The sequence below is a fragment of the Ischnura elegans genome (genome assembly GCF_921293095.1).
Source record: "Ischnura elegans chromosome 13 unlocalized genomic scaffold, ioIscEleg1.1 SUPER_13_unloc_1, whole genome shotgun sequence".
Lineage (NCBI taxonomy): Eukaryota > Metazoa > Arthropoda > Insecta > Odonata > Coenagrionidae > Ischnura > Ischnura elegans.
In genome coordinates this window covers 13,513,996-13,530,647 of record NW_025791657.1, presented here as the reverse complement: position 1 = coordinate 13,530,647, position 16,652 = coordinate 13,513,996, and the positions used below count along the sequence as shown (strand labels likewise).

The following is a 16,652-nucleotide window of genomic DNA, read 5'->3' as shown; positions in this document are numbered from 1 at the left end:
TAATAACGTGGTATTTGGTGGTAACAACACCTTGGTCTATTGCTCTGTGGATTATTTCAGAGATTTTGTATTGAAAAAAAAAGATGCGTTAGACCTATAACAAAGATACCTTTGTGACAAACTTGCAAATGTAATTTACAGAATATAAAATTCCTAGCACTACTTTCCTCAAGGCTGTGTGTGGTATAGTATGCAGATGAGTGCTGAAATGCTGAAATTGAAGTTTCTTCCTGTGACTAACTCGTAATGATTATAATTTTTATATTTCTGTATCTCTGTCTTTTATAATTCTGGTTGTAGATTCTCTTGCTGCCCCAGACTTCAATGGCCTCTGGAGGCAAAGAGGTGGATGATGAGGGCAGGGGAGTCGTCCTGACAGGCCTCGACTGGAAGCTTATTGAGGCCAAGAAGGGACCATCTCCTGAGGAAGGTGACACTGCAAAGGTATTCTTGAAATATTCTTGGTAATCATAAAAATCTATTAATTAATATTAAGAAATAATATATGAAGTGATGATTGTTAGAAATAACAAACTTTAAGTTTAGTAAATGAAAGAAACTTTGACTGTGTAACTGTACCTGTTGACAACCTGAAGAGATAATGAGAGTAAGGGTGCCTTCACAGCTCTGTGTATGTCAGCTTAATGAGAGCTCCAGTCCCATTCACAAATTCTGCCATTCACAGCTTTTTGTTGCAAAAATAAATGATAGGTGAGAAGCATCGGCTCCTAAAAATTGGCACAGGTGCATCTAACCTTTTTATTTTAAGCTAATCGCATGACACACATTTTGTTTTGTGCATTTTTGCACAATATCATTCGCCATGTGATGATGTGACCTGCAATGGACTCAACAGCTTGCTTGGCAAAGTGGAACACACAGCTGCTCCCGAGAGCCATTGGCAACAATATCATTCATGTAGATATTCTTCTGAGGTATCAGTTGCATTGGTAGAAAATAGGGCGATCATGGAATTGTTAGTCATGAATTTAATGATGGTGCTTGTTCATTTTTATGGCATTTCAGTTTAATTCCCTCACCTGGATTTTTTAAAATAACAAATTACATACACTCAGTGAACATGATTAATGTGAAAAGTTATCAGAAACGTTTATTTATGTTGCACATTGATCAAATAGCTTGGCCCAGCCATGCTTTCGAAATAGCTTCTATTGAGCAGATTGTATGATAGGCACCATTGTATGATGTGAATTGGTATTAAACGGCCGTAGGCACCAGCCAACAGCTCTCATGCTGTATTTATCTGGTGATACCCATGCTGGGTACTTATAATGTTAATCTATTCTACACAATGAATTACCTTCTTGGAAGCCAAATTCTAAAGTGATTTATTATGCTGAAAAAAAGATGATATAGTTTTAGTTGGTTTTTTTGAGGAGTGTTCATATTACAAAATAGGTAAGTACCTCAGAGTGACTTTGTGGCTCTTATTGCCAAGGTCAAGGAGAGAAATGTATATCTTATCTGAAAAATGTTGATCGTTTTGACTGAAAGATATAAATCATTTTCTAATGAGGTTTTGTGTGCTCTATGTTGCATAAGTCTGATGGGACACACTATTAATTTACTAGGCCACGAGGGCCACATTCCAAGTTGATGTTTTCGATGCCAACGTCTACTGAAGAATCCCGTGGCGTATTTCTTATTTACGAACAGTTGAAGGCAACTTTGATGGGCAGTACAGCGCTGCAATGCTCCTAGTGGCGTCTCACAGAGCTAGGCGAGTGTGAATCGCGCGCTACTTGCAGCGAGTGCATGGGACAGATGAATGCCCTCCGCAGGCTATATTTTGGAGACCCTTGTATTAATTGATTGATCAATCATTTGATTAATTGAATAGGTGCCCCTAGTTATTCGGTTAATTGGTGGACCAGAGTATTGAGGAGCCCACCATCTCAGACCTATCCAAGGGACTCAACTTCGCTCCAGCTCCGAGGTACATACCATATTGTGATACTATTGCTGGTGTCGAACTTGCCGTAAGAAAACTTCCCGTTGACCTAGCGGAAGAGGTGAGGGCTGAAATTTCCATGGCCCTGAAGAGGGCCAAATTACCGAAAGCAAACATCAGCAGAAGCGAGCAAGCCGCCATTCGTGCGCTACAGAGGAACAAGGCGATCAAAGTTTTGCCAGCTGACAAGGTAAACGCTACCGTCCTGATGAACTCTGAAGATAACCACCAAAAGATACTGGATATTCTACGGGACCAGGCATACAGGAAAATTCACCGCGATCCCACAGACTGCGTCACCCGGAAAACGATCGCATTGATCAAGAGTTGCGGCCTCCCCACGGACACCGCCAAGAATCTGCATCCTCCAGCACCCGCACCTCCAAGACTTTACGGCCTGCCAAAGATCCACAAGGATGGCGTGCCTCTGAGGCCAATCGTGAGCGCCATTGGATCACCCACCTATTACCTGGCGAAATTTCTCACGAACATCTTATCACCGCATGTAGGCAACTGTGATCACCACATCAAGAATTCATCAGAGTTCGTGAAGGCCCTTGCAGATTTTCAACTTAGTGAAGACGACATAGTGATAAGTCTTGACGTAGTGTCTCTGTTCACCACTGAGTGTCTCTACGGGATACGCTGAGACTGCTGGAGTCCAAGTTTGAAAGTGACACGGTGAAACTTTTTCATCACGCATTAACGACTACATATTACAAGTACGACGGAGAATGCTACGAGCAAGCCGATGGAGTCGCCATGGGATCACCACTCTCCCCGCTAATTGCAAACTTCTTCATGGAGGACTTCGAGGAAAAGGCTCTCGCCACCGCCTCCCTGCGGCCGAAATGTTTTTTTCCGGTACGTTGATGATACTTTCATCGTTTGGCCACACGGACCGGATACGCTCAACCAATTTTTAGATCATATGAATACCCAGCACCCCAATATAGAGTTCACCATGGAGACGGAAAAAGACAACAGGATAACCTTCCTTGACATAATCATCTATCGGAAGGGAAATGGAAGATTAGGACATAGCGTGTATCGGAAGCCGGCCCACACCGACCTCTATCTTAACGGTCGAAGTCATCACCATCCTTCCCATAAGGCAGCAGTCATGTCCACCCTTATCCATCGGGCTGAATCAATTTGTGACTCAGAGAGTCTCCCCAAGGAGTTACTTCATCTGAAGAAGACCTTCCGGCAGAATGGCCACCACGGAAGAGACATTTCCAAGGCCCTGACAAGCGCCTTCACCAACCACAACACCGCCACCTAAGAAGAAGGAGAAAAACCAATAGCATTTGCTGGCGTTCCTTTCGTCTCGACCGTCTCATGCAAAATAGCTAGAATACTCTAGAGGTATGATATTAATACCTATTTTCGCCCACCTGCAAAACTTAGAAACCAACTAGTGACGGCCAAGGACCCCTGCGGCCTCATGACACCAGGGGTCTACCAGATTCCATGCGAATGCGGCCAGGTGTAGGTCGGTGAGACAGGAAGGACTATCGCCACCAGGATGAAGGAACACCAGCGGCATTTCAGGCTCGGCCAACCCGAAAAATCCGCCGTGTCTGAGCACAGCATATCACACGACCATGCCATTCGCTGGGAGAACACGAAGGTCCTGTGCCGTGTGGACAGATTCTGGGAAAGGCTGACCAAGGAAGCTATTTTATTTCGGACGACGACTAACACCATGAACCGTGATGCTGGTTACGCCCTAAGCAATTCCTGGAAACCGGTGGTTAAATACGTCAGCGAAGCCCGGGAAAAAAGGCGGGAAAAGGCGGACCAATCACGAGTCACCTGATCTGGAGCTCATACTATATAAGTGGGATCACTCAACGCAAAGACAAGCCCTGATGACGATGGACGACTCGGCCATCGAAACGTCGGCAGAGATGGAGAGCCTTAACCGGTGGCAATCCCGAATAAAGTCCAACGCTACAGCTTAAGGATTGGAGAATGTATCTTATTAAATCGGGGAATGAGAAATTAATCTCTTTTCCTTTGTTTGTTAATGTTCGAAATATATTTTTTTTTCATTTTTATAGCTTGTGGACTACAGAGTGGAATTCAGCAAGTGGTGGGTTAATGAATTCAAGGCTGTTAAGTTTCCTTCTCAGGTTACTGTATTTGGATATTACATAGATCGTGAAACGAAGAAGTTGCCAGAGCCGGCAGAAATATAATTTCAGCTTGGCTAAATCGTCGGTTAAATTCCGAAAGCACTTTTTCTTTAAGAAATGTCGATACTTTCCCAGGCTCATTCCTAACAAAATGAAATACGTAATATGAAGCCATAGTTTAAATTTAAAAAAAATTAATTGTTGATTCTTTCTGATTCTTGATTATTTTTAGTAATTTTATTAAAGTACATTAATCATTCAATTAATTGGTTACTTATTGTTGTTTGATTAATCGAAAGAGAAAAATCAATTATTTGGGTTAAACGATTAATCGTTGCCATCCTTATCTCTATAGCTTTTTACTTTCATCTAAAATGCTTGTATAGTACCTTCCTTTTCAATAACCCAAATGTCTGTGCTGGAAAAGGTTTTTGTTAATGGGGTAATCTCGCAGGTTATTTATAAATTTTTGCAATGCTATTTTTCAATACTGTGTAATTGTTTACTAGCCTGCATGATTGTACTCTAATTATCTCAGTATTGATGAAGCAATCAGAGTTTATTTTTAGAAAGTTAGATACTGCAAGGTAGTGGACTTTACTTAAATTATTATTTGATCATTCTTTTTTTAAATCCCTCTTCAGTTATTTTGTCCCTGGAAGCTTCTAGGTATCTCGATGTTGTTTTCTAACTTTCCAGTCTTTCAAAAAAGCATCTAATGCAATAGTTAAAGGATGGCGTCAACCCAACAAGAAGCCGTTTAAGGTCATGTGATATGGTGCTTTGACAAAAGCATCAACCCTTTCCTACCAGTGCCTACAATACGAAAATGTTTTCCATGCTACAAGCAGATTAAGAATATTTGACGTTTGTCTGTGCTAAGCTCCTTGTTGGGGTGGAGTTTCCTCGGTATTTAAAACATGGTATGTGTTTTTTCCTAAAATTTACTCTTACAAATTAATTACTAATTTTTTTATAGCATTGTCGAATTTAAACAAATTTTTAGTGTTAATGACAACAAAGTTAGTAAACTAAAGGTACTAAGACTTTTTTCCGATTTCTATCATTTTTAATGATAGAATTTCATTTAAAAGTTTTTTATGCATAAAACAGAACAAAGAATTCATTTGAAAGTACAAAAAAAGTGTAATATGGGGAGGGTGGGGCATAATTGCCGAGGAGTGGCCCAAATGTCTCGGTAAGTGGAGTGACAGGCTGGGCCTGAATGCATCCGACAATGGCTGCATCAGCAGTCACTTCCCTTCCCAGTCATCTGCTTTGAAAATTCCATGACAGCTATATCCAATGTCAGATATTCCGTGTATGATATTGCCCGTTGGGTCAACCAGACGGTTGGCACAAAAAGGTTAATTAGTTTTCAATGGCATTTGTGGAGTTACCTGAGAGTTTTGTCTTTTCTGTTTGGAGTAGTTAAAAAATCTCTTGTTTAGTGAGAGGTAAAAGGAAGACGAGCAAATTGCATGTAGTTCCCTACTATGCAAGTGCTAAATTAAGTATTCCAAGAATCGAAGGTAACTAGGTGAGTGTTCAGAAAGAAGGTCTCAGATTTCAATAAAACATTATAGTGCTCTAGTGTGTCGTGTGCTGACCACAAACCTACTCCCACATGGGGTTATATAACCAATGTTTGAACAAAAAACACTGTTTAACATTTACAGGGAAACGTTTAGCCATGTAAACTGCACCTCTGATAAATTGTGTTGTGCTCCAATGGTCTTAGTGGCCGGCTACGATGCATGCTGCTCTTCCATTGTTTGACTTTGAGAGCAAATAGACAGTTATTCCTTCAGAGTAAAGATGGGAGATCCGCTGTCTATTGCATTGTGTGGCTGCAAATTAAAAACACACAAAGCCATCATCCCGCAATTGTATCGTAACATTAGTCATGCTACGAGGAACTGCTGTCTTCCATGTACCTAAGGAATACTTGCACTTGTGTTCATTTTAATCGAATTGAAAACATTCCGTGCAATGTATTGCGTTTTCTTGTTTTTGAAATGATAGTTTCAACCATTTTCCCCAAAAAAATAAAAATTTGTGTTTTTTGACATAATTCGCGATATTTTTTGAGTTTAAAAGCCATTTCCCCAGTCACTTTGTGGTATTTTGTAACTTTCTCTATAAGGACACTTTTTTGCTAAATCTACAAAATTTGAAACCGCGAAATTTTCCTATCCCTACTTATTAATTGTCCATGCAGAGTAAATGAACCTTCATATCTTCCCATTGAAGCTGTACTACCTTTATTGTATAAGGAGTATATCCACAGATTTCTCTTTTTTGTTTACTCAGAATGGTTTTCCATTTTATCTTGCCTGAGTTAGGTATTTTTATTTGTCAAAATTTTAAAACTATTATATTGGTCTCTAAACTAAATTACAAGCCAAAATACACTTAAGTTATCCTCCATTATTGACCCTATTAATTTTCCATGAATGTGTGTTATTACATTTGTGCTGTGGACTCTCATAGAAATTTCTCCCTTAAAATGAGTTTCTGTTTTGAATAAGGTTATATCTGGAGTTTTACATCTCCAGAAACCATTGCCTTGAGGATCTGCAAGTAGCTTTTGCGAGGATTTTGTAATGAAATTAAGAAGAAATAGGAGCATAGTGAAGTGGTAAATTTAACAACATAATTATACATTCCTAACATTAATTACCTTGAGGTAGCTTGCAGGGTAGTGAAGAATATATCCATTTAAAACTAACTTTAATTTTATTCGTGTGAGGAATTCTCGAAAGATTTTCCATTTTTCTGTATCTCAATGATGATGATTGGGGTTTATTTTGCAGCTCAATACTTTATCTGCTTCCCAAGACGAAAAGGTGGAAGCTCAGTGCAGGGGAGCCATGGTGGCAGACCTGGACTGGACGCTGGTCGGGACAAAGGAGGAACCATCTCCCAAGGAGAATGCCCAGGTACGTGTGGAATTTAATTAATTGTTGAAGGATAAATTGGGTAAAAATGTCAATCATAGAAACTGCTAGGACATTTTGATTTTTACACAGCTTTAAAGGTAACCCATTTGATTCAAAGTTACTAATTGCTCGAATATGTTTTCTCATCTTAATAAAGCTGTTTTTTTCCTATTTATGTTGTACCTTTTTGTTTTAGTTTTCTTTCCTTATATTTTACTATATAAAATCCTGGGACGGATAAACTAAACCTTATTAGCCCTCCAGTGGGGACGTGGGGCTCCTCGGTGGCCCATAGTGTTTCATGTGGTTGCTGTTATGTATTCAAATGATGACATAAAATACCTGTGATTTTCAGAAGCTACCCATTATTTTTGTGTCAAGTGCCTTATATAGATACTTGTTAGTAACTGGTTATCGTTCAATAGCGCACAAAAGGAAGGGGAAATGTATTGGCCACTAGCTAACAGTGAGTGGCACGTTTATGCTACTTTTATTGGTACCTCAGCAAGTGGCCTACTTGTTTGCCTTCATCACAAGGGAGGGGGGTGAGATGCAAATGACCTAAAGCTGTAGCTTTATAAGAGACCAAGCTCCACTTTTTTCCCTGTGTTGAATAACAGAGAGCCGTATTACTGCAATGCAGGAGTCTGGATTCCTAGTGGTACTGTTTATTGGAAGTATAGCGACCCTTCTTCAGATTCCATTCATCTTACAAGGGGAGATAATGAAACTTGCTCTGCCTTTTTCAATGCCGTATTTTTTATGGCCTTCGGAATGGTGAACACATCCCTGAACTAGTAGTGGTTCTGTTGAATGGGCATTAGATTGGCTGTACTTAATTAATTTTCATGTGGTTCTTTTCACAAGCCACGTATACTTCCAAAATATGGCACTACTCAGCATACGGGTCAGGTGGGGTAGTGGTTGCGATTATGGCTACCACTCAGGGGACCAGGGCTCGGGGCTTTGTCATGGCTATATATTTTGTTGTCGTCATTGTGACCATACCGCATCATCTTTTTCATTAATTTTAATTGCAACCAACATAGACATGAGACTATATTTTTATCATCATAATGGTGTTTAGGTATTGAAGCAGTGTCATTTTCAACACAGAGAAGTGAAGGCTCCACTTGCTACTATTTATCCTCAAAAACATACCGAAAGATAAATGGGGGCCTATAACAGTGGCTTTTTTTTAAGAAATGACATTTGTTGGTGGGCCTTTTGTTATTGTAATGGAAGGGCCATGAAATATTTTGGGAAGCGGCGAGCACAAGACACATTTGGTGTAATTGTTTGTTGCTTTTAACCCTCTAGCGGGTGCGACTGTTATTTCTACCCAACCAGGAGAATGGCATACTTTGCCCACGTTATGTGCATACATGATAACACTCGAATTTTGTTTAAATTAAACTTTATTTCTATAAAGTAGTTAAATCTTGTACATTTATAGGTGATACAGATGTATACAGGTGGTACACGGCTGGTCGCGCGGCATAATTTATACGCCATGTGTGATGGGTTCCTCTTCCTTATCTTAAAAAATTAGCTTCAATACCTCAAACTTTGAAAACTCACAATATAGACAGTTAAAGCACATTGTAGGAATACGCGAGACCATTCTATTCCAGAATATATGTACAATGTTGAAATCCTTGGTTTTCGAGGATTGACGTATTTTTTTATGCCAGCACGCCTGGTCCTGGGCCATCAACTTTTATTTCACCCTATTTATTAGTTGAAATTATATTTTGGAATGGTTCTTTTAGCACATAGGTACTGTTAGTAAACTCTCTTTGGAGTAAAGTGAATTATAAGTGTTTGAGAAATATGGCATTTTATAATCCTTTTTTGTTCTTATTAATTATGTCTGTACGCATGTTGTTAATCGCTGGGAGCTTGTAATTGCATGTGCTCTCCCAGGAGTGATTTTAATTTTTAATGAGGAAGTTGATTAGTATAAGCAATGAAAAAATTAATATTTTGGTGCACACCAACCCTTGTTAGTGTAGTCCTCGTATCTCCTTGTTTAAAATGACACTGCTTAAATACCTAAACGCTATTATGATGATAAAAAAATAGTCTCATGTCTATGCTCGTTGCAATAGGGTTGTTCACCAATTTTTTTACGGTCTTAAATAAAAGTACACATGGAGGGGATACCGGCGGCAGTTTCAGCGCTTTTCTATTAAAAATTTAACCCTTAAAAGGCTAAGCAAAAAGTGTGGAATAGGCGGGTCAGCTCAAACGCTCCGAAAGCGTACGATGGTTGCCGTAGGCATGGTGACGGCTGGTATATTACTGGCTATCCAAAATCGGTGCGTGTGCAAGAGGCCTTTCAGTAATCTTCACAAGAATAAATATTGACAACAATTCGCAATTCTATGTTACAATGCAGACGAATCTGAGAGGAACATAATTGATTATTTTAAGATATTAGTTCCCTTTAGTCACCATAATTTTTATAGGCTAGAAATTATCAAAAGCCTTTCAAACTTAAAATAAACGAGCATTGTGTGCCAGGGATTGTTGATATAATATGAAATGTATCCCTCGTGAACCACTTCAGTGTTTACTAGGGTATAAATCAAATAAAAATGGAAGCCAGCCAAGGCCAAATAAATGGTAACAAAATTAAGTATTTGATACAAAATATACTCATAAGTACAATTAATATATTTTACAGTGTTATCATAGTTAATTTACATTAACTTTAACCTCGCACGCTTGACTCCTTGAATTTCCAGAGTGCTAAAAATGTCATCATTAGATATAAATTCTGCGTATTTAGATTTTTTCTTGCCTTGACCACTATTTATTGAAAATGAAAAATGAGTATCTGGCACTTAGCTCATATTATGCGCAGTATTAGAATTAGCCCTCACAAAACCACAATCCGAAGGCATTTCTCACCACGGCATCCACAAATTCAAGTACGGCTTGGCTAACGGCGTTCACTGAAAGCATGCAGTCAGCAAAGTAGCTGTGTGTGATTTCAGAGCCATTGGAGGCTGACTTCCCGTGGAAACTGGCCATTTCAAAAGCGCACAAATTTCAACCGAGCACAAAAGAAATTGTAACGTACCTATTGCAGAAATTTTTTCACCAATATGAATTTTTAGCCAAAACTCACGGTTAGCATCTACTTGAATGGGTAATTTCGTTTGAGGTAAATACCCCTATTAAAAGTATTGAAAAAGGTGGTGACGTATGATCACGATGAAGACAACCAAATATATAGCCATGATGAAGCCCTGGTCCCCTGTGTGGTAGCCTGAAACGCTACCACTACCCCACCTGACCCGTCTGCTAAGAGGTGAGATATTATGGAACTATAGGCAGCTTGTGAAAAGTACCGCATGAAAATTAATTAATTGCAGCCAAACTAAGGCCCATACAACAGAACCACTACTAGTTCAGAGATGTGTTTACCATTCCGAAGGCCATAAAAAATACGGCATTGAAAAAGGCGGAGCAAGGTTCATGGTCTCCCCTTGTTAGCTAGGCTTACGCACGAGTATTTACAGGCAGTCTTACCTATTCGATTCAAAGTTACTTATAACTGAAAGAAGTACATATTCTTATCTCAGAATAAGTCATTTTTTCCACTTTATTTTGTATTTAATTGTTGTAGTTTTCTTGCCTTATATTTTTCTATGTTAAATCTTGGTACCAATAAATAAAATATCAATATGATATTTATTTTACTATAAAATATCATGCGACCAATAAATCATGCCTCATGAAGATGTTTATTTTACAATATGAAATCCGAGGACTGATAATTCATAGCTCATTAAGAAAATCAGGTGTCACATATCAATCAAACTCTGTGATGTTGTAGTGCATAGGGAGCTGTCCACAAATCTCCTCCCATATTGGGTTTTATAACCAATGGTTTTAAAAGTGGAATGCAGTTCAACATTTATATATCTAATTTATTCCCCTAGAAATTGTCTCCTTACAAGTAGCAGCGGTAGTGTGGTGGTTATGGTGTTTGGCTACTATCTGGAGGCACTAGGTTCAACATTCACATGCAGCACATTTTTCATCATTTGTTTCTAATTGTCATGGTGCAAAATTTTACAAATGCCTGCTGTTCATCATTATTTCCATGATTATCACTGAAACATTTAGTTTTCTGTGTGGAAATCTCTTTCTGCAATATAGCAGCATCAGGTTATATCCCATTTTTTACACAGATGCCTAGTTTTCATTGCGTTATTTTGGTTCATTCGTTGCGAAAGAAACCTTAATTATTATATGGTATCACAGGAACTAAATTACATCCATTGCAGAGTTATCTTTTGAAGATAATATAACAATGCAGGCGGAACATAAAGAAAAGTCCGTTTACATGTTGAAAAAAAAATGGAATAAAATTTGATTCCCTGAAGTGTTGAAAATATTTTTATTTTGCGAGGAAAAAATTTATGAGGAATTCCAAATTTTGATGTAATGTGGTTTATAAAAAAGTTAAAATCAATACTTTCAAAAAAGACCTTAATCTCTATTCATGCATGATTAATATCTTGATTACTTCCAGCCTACTTTAAGTGTGGATGAGGACCCATTTGAGAGTTCAACTACTGCCCATGAGTCTGCATTTGGTGAGTACTCTTACAGGTTGCAAATAACTCTATACTTGGAGGGATTGATGTTAATGTGGAGGATGTATATGTTTATGCTTTTATTTAGCCAACTTTTACTGTGACTTGAGCAATTATTGAGAATTTGACAGTAGCCCATGAGTCTGCAATGGAAGCAGTGGGTGAGTGCTTTCAAGGGGTACAAATAGATGTATACAGATAAGGCTTAGGCTACTTTCAGGTGGCAAGGCGCCGTGCTTTCATATAACCTAATGTATGTACGGATGCCTTCAAACGAGTCAAATGACACGGTGTTCTCTGCTGCGCCCATTTCTATCTGGCCAGGCACTGCACCATCAACAGCATCAACTGGTCGTGAAATTCAGACCGCTTTCAGATGAGAAAACTCTGGATTTCCTTGTGCCATGCGGAGAATGTAGGAATGTGGAAAGTGGTCTCTTCTGAAATCGGCCTTATTGTGACTGATTCTGAAGGATGAAGAACCTGAATTAGTTATCCATACATATTTCCTGTTGTCTTTATTTTAAGTGGTAATGAGATAGGGGAGAATTATTATATTTACTTACTTTTTCGTAGTCATCTGAATCGTTTTTAATGGTCTTCTCTAACAAAATATTTTTGCTTCACTTAAATTGTTGGGTATGTAACTGACCAATGGCTAAGAATTTTTTCTTCATTTTCTCCATTTGGCATTTTTGACAGTTAAAGGGTCATATCAAATGAATAAAAATAATACTGCCTTGCTTCAACCAAGCTTGGAGACTAGTTTATTGAAAGAAAAAAAATTTACTCATAGTAACCACACACCTTTTTTCCAGAAATGCCGGTGAATAGCGGTGCGAATGCTGAAAATTATATATGGAACTTGGTCAAATGAGGGCAAAAATTAGCTCTGCTTTTGGACCATTTTGAATTCGTGGGAAAATTAGCAATTTCACCCTTTTGTCCTTGGGATTAGCAAAGGTGCTTTGTTAGGTTTCACTGACAACTAGGCATGAAGCTTCCTTGGAGGAGAAAATATGGTTGACATAATATTAAATTGATAGGTATGCTCCAGAAACGAAATCAGTATGGCTAAGAAACAGCCGAATTCTTCATATCAATCAAATAATTCTACATTCAATCTGCATAATTCCCTGAAAGGCGTGTGGTAGGGGGTCTTAGGCCTTCCCCTGTTCTTACATAAAAAGGATATGCTCTATGGGAATTAGGACCATCATCTATTAAAGTCCTTTACGGCTCGGGGGAAAAATGAATTCCCATATCTACCCTTTCCGCAAAACAACTCTTTTAATTTATCGCTTCTATCGGACCTGAAAATATAGTGGGGCTCTAGTATTTTGTCCTATGTGTTGCTTTTAAAGAAATCCATTCTCAACTGTTCAAGAAATCTAAGCCTAGCGTGTGGCCTTTGAGTCTCCAGTGGCTCCCAGTCCAATTCACATAACATCTGGGTAATGCTTTCTGTACAAAGGTAGCGGTTTTTGGCGAACCACACAGCCTTCCTTAGTATTTTTTTTCAGCTCGCTGATTAAGTCTTTCTTTGCTGGATCCCATACGCTCGTTGCTTTATCGAGGTGCGGTCGGACGAGTGCAAAATAGCACCTATATTTAACTATCTCATCTGAAAATCTTCCCACAATACGCTTGACAAATCCTAATTTCTTCAGGGCTATGCCACAAATATATCTTATGTGTGTTCCCCACAATAGGTTCAAAGTTATCGTAACTCCCAGGTAGGGCACTTCGTATGTTGCCACTATGTTAACACCATCCACTGCATAAACATGGTTATAGTTGTACGAATTCCACAAGAAATTTACCGTCATGCATTTGCTCAGATTAAGTTCGAGTGCCATCTCTTGGCTCCACAAATTAACGTTGTTTCAGTCCAATGATAGAATTTCATTGTCAGAGTGATCACTAATTTCGCGATAGATGATGGGGTCGTCAGCAAATAAACCTATTTTACTGCTAATGCGGGAGCAGAGTTCATCAATGTATATAATGAACAACAGGGAAGAAAAATCTATTGTACCCTTAGCCAAAATAATTGCTGAAAGAGAAAGGTCTTTATATGCTGGTGCAAAAAAAAAGAAATAAGAGGTGAATTCTGAGAGAAATTTTCCCTTGCAAAAGCAGAGCAGTGAATTCATCTCTCTTTAGTTCCCAGAAGAATTGACGATAATGTCATACTGACCCAAAATAATAAATTAGTCCTTATTCTTTATAAAATGTATTATGATTATGCCATTGATGCTGAAAGGGAAAGCCAAAATAAATCTGATACGCTTACATCCTACAACAACTAAAATTGACGTTGATGTAGTGAACGTCCAATTCTGTGCAAAAACTATACTGCAGGACGTAATACAAAATGGCAGCCTTTGGTCATTTTATTTACTAATTATTGATTTTTTCTGCTTTCATTGCCCTTGGCATTTTAAAGGTTCATTAAATATCTTCTCAAGTTATTAGGAGTGGTTTTCTGCAGAAGATAGCTTGGGAAATGATTAAACTACGTATAATGAAAAAGAGTGGAAATGCTATTGTCCCAACACAAATAAGAGCTCAGACTTTCGTGCCATACTTGGAATATCTGCCCCCAGTGCCGCTCCAAACCATTGCTTATCTCATGACAGTTGGGTATATTTCACTCAAGGGAGTTTCTTTTGGCTGTTTATTCATTGGTTTTATCTTTAAATTTTTAATTACCTCTATGAAAACTAATCCAGGAAAATTTCAAAATAATTTTTCGTACTACTCATCTGTAGTACCACAAAATTTAATGTGATTGCCATTGTTAGGAACCTTTTTAATTTAGAAAATATTCACCAATCATTAAATATTCGATTTAAAAGAAAAATATTTTTCCCTTTTTTAAGGACCAATTATGAAAGGGGTCTAATTTTATTCTTTTTCTGCAATTGGAAGTTGTATGTGTGGTGCGCATGTGTGTGCTTAATTATTTGTATACGTATCATTTTAACCCATGATTTCGTCTTTTTTGTTCTACTACACCCCTGTTGCCCTCGTCATTTTTATGCTATGTGTTCTTTTCCCCTCCATTCATTTACATCGAGTCTCTATTCAAGTCCAACTTGAGCAGCTATTGTACCACCTGTTTGTGCATTTTTCCGTCCATTCAACGGATTTTATATAGAAGATGTTTTAGTCTTAAATTTCATATTTGACTGTGTTAGTTGCTATTTGAAATTTTCTTCTAGGGGTCCTGGCTGCCGAGCAAACAACATCCACTTCATATCTGCTTGCAGAAGGAAATCTAAGGAATCATTCAATTGATGAATGCATTGGTCCCACACCTTTGGTGACACAGATTGATTCCAAGGCTGGATCATCCCATGAAGAGATAGAGAAAAATCTGATAGATGAAGACTTGGAAAAATGTGGTGCTTCTGACTCTGATAAGATATCAAGTTGCTCAATTCCTGATGACAGACAATGTAATACCAAAGACATTGAATCACTTAAAAGCAGCAGAGGTGGACCCGCAATGGCTGTTGTTGGGGAGAGAAGTGGTTGTGTTGCACCAAATACCTCGCATAACCTTAGGTTTATCAGAATAAGTAGAAATGACAGAAGTGGCTGTGAGACCATCATGGGAGGCAACAACGAGGTACTTAATTGCTTGATCGAAAATCCATGGAATAGTTACAGTTCAAACGAAGATTCATATAATTGTTTTAACTGCAGAGATGTGTTCAATAACAGAAAGGAGCTAATGAAACACATGAAAATTCATTTTGTTGCTCGTAATTTTGATGCTGCAGCGGAATCATCAATCGAAGATGAGTCTCTGGAAGCACTTCCATCAAGCGGACACAGCATTTCTTGCGAGCCTACCATCTCAAAGGCTTTAAGTGGGCTGGATAGGAAAAGACTAGAGCCTATGCCAAAAGAAAATGTGCTCATCAAGGAAACCAGTGGAGGAAAAGGGGATGGGAAAAACATAAGACGATTGACGAAAAGTTTCACAGTAGGAGAGAAATCAACTTCACAGCGTTTATCTTCAGAGTCAACTAGCATTAAAAATGTACGCAATCACGTGGGTCCGAGAGAGGAAGAGAGACCATATTCATGCAGCGAGTGCACTGAGTCCTTCACTCAGAAAAGGGACTTCACCCTACACAAACTTACACACGCAGGAGGAAAAACGTATTCTTGTAGCACTTGCAGCAAGTCTTTCACTCATAGAGGTCATTTCAAGAGTCACGTACTGACACACGCAGTAGAAACGCCTTTTATATGTAAGGTCTGCAGCAAGCCCTTCTATAGGAAAAAAAATCTCTACGCTCATGTACGTACTCACAGAGGAGAAAGTCCCTATTCATGCAACGAGTGTGAAAAGTCTTTCTGGAATAAGAGGGACTTAGTTAGACACGTACGCACGCACACGGGAGAGAAACCCCACTCGTGCAGAATCTGCCAGAAATCTTTCACTCGGAAGGGTAATCTCAAAAGTCACATGCAAACACACACGGGAGAGAGGCCTTTTTCATGCAATGAGTGTGAAAAGTCTTTCCCGATTAAGAACCACTTAGTTAGACATATTCGTACGCACACGGGGGATAAACCGTATTCTTGTAGCATTTGCCGCATGTGTTTCAATCAGAAGAGTATTCTCGACAGTCACTTGCGAACACATACCGGAGAGAAGCCTTTTATATGTAAGGTGTGCAGTAAGTCCTTCTCTAGGAAAGGCAGTCTCTACGCTCACGTACGTACTCACACAGGAGAAAGGCCTTTTTCATGCAACGAGTGTGAAAAGTCTTTCTCGATTAAGAGCAACTTACTTAGACATGTACGCACGCACACGGGAGAGAAACTGTTTTCTTGCAACGAGTGTGAAAAGTCTTTCTCGATTAAGAGCAACTTAGTTTGACATGTACTATGGGGGAAAAAGTATCCCAACAAAGTTTGTGCCGCTACCATCGCTTCGCAGGAGAATGGCTTCCCTTTCTAA

General features: G+C 38.8%; 1 protein-coding gene across 1 annotated transcript; it reads left to right on the top strand.

The window, feature by feature from the left end:
* Nucleotides 1-305: 305 nt before the first annotated feature.
* On the top strand, nucleotides 306-16,615 carry LOC124172162 (zinc finger protein 260-like). Its single transcript, XM_046551577.1, has 4 exons — nucleotides 306-444; nucleotides 6,930-7,055; nucleotides 11,605-11,668; nucleotides 14,896-16,615. The coding sequence occupies exons 1-4, from the start codon at nucleotides 325-327 to the stop codon at nucleotides 16,569-16,571; spliced, it is 1,986 nt and encodes a 661-aa protein (XP_046407533.1). The 5' UTR covers nucleotides 306-324; the 3' UTR covers nucleotides 16,572-16,615.
* Nucleotides 16,616-16,652: the final 37 nt, after the last annotated feature.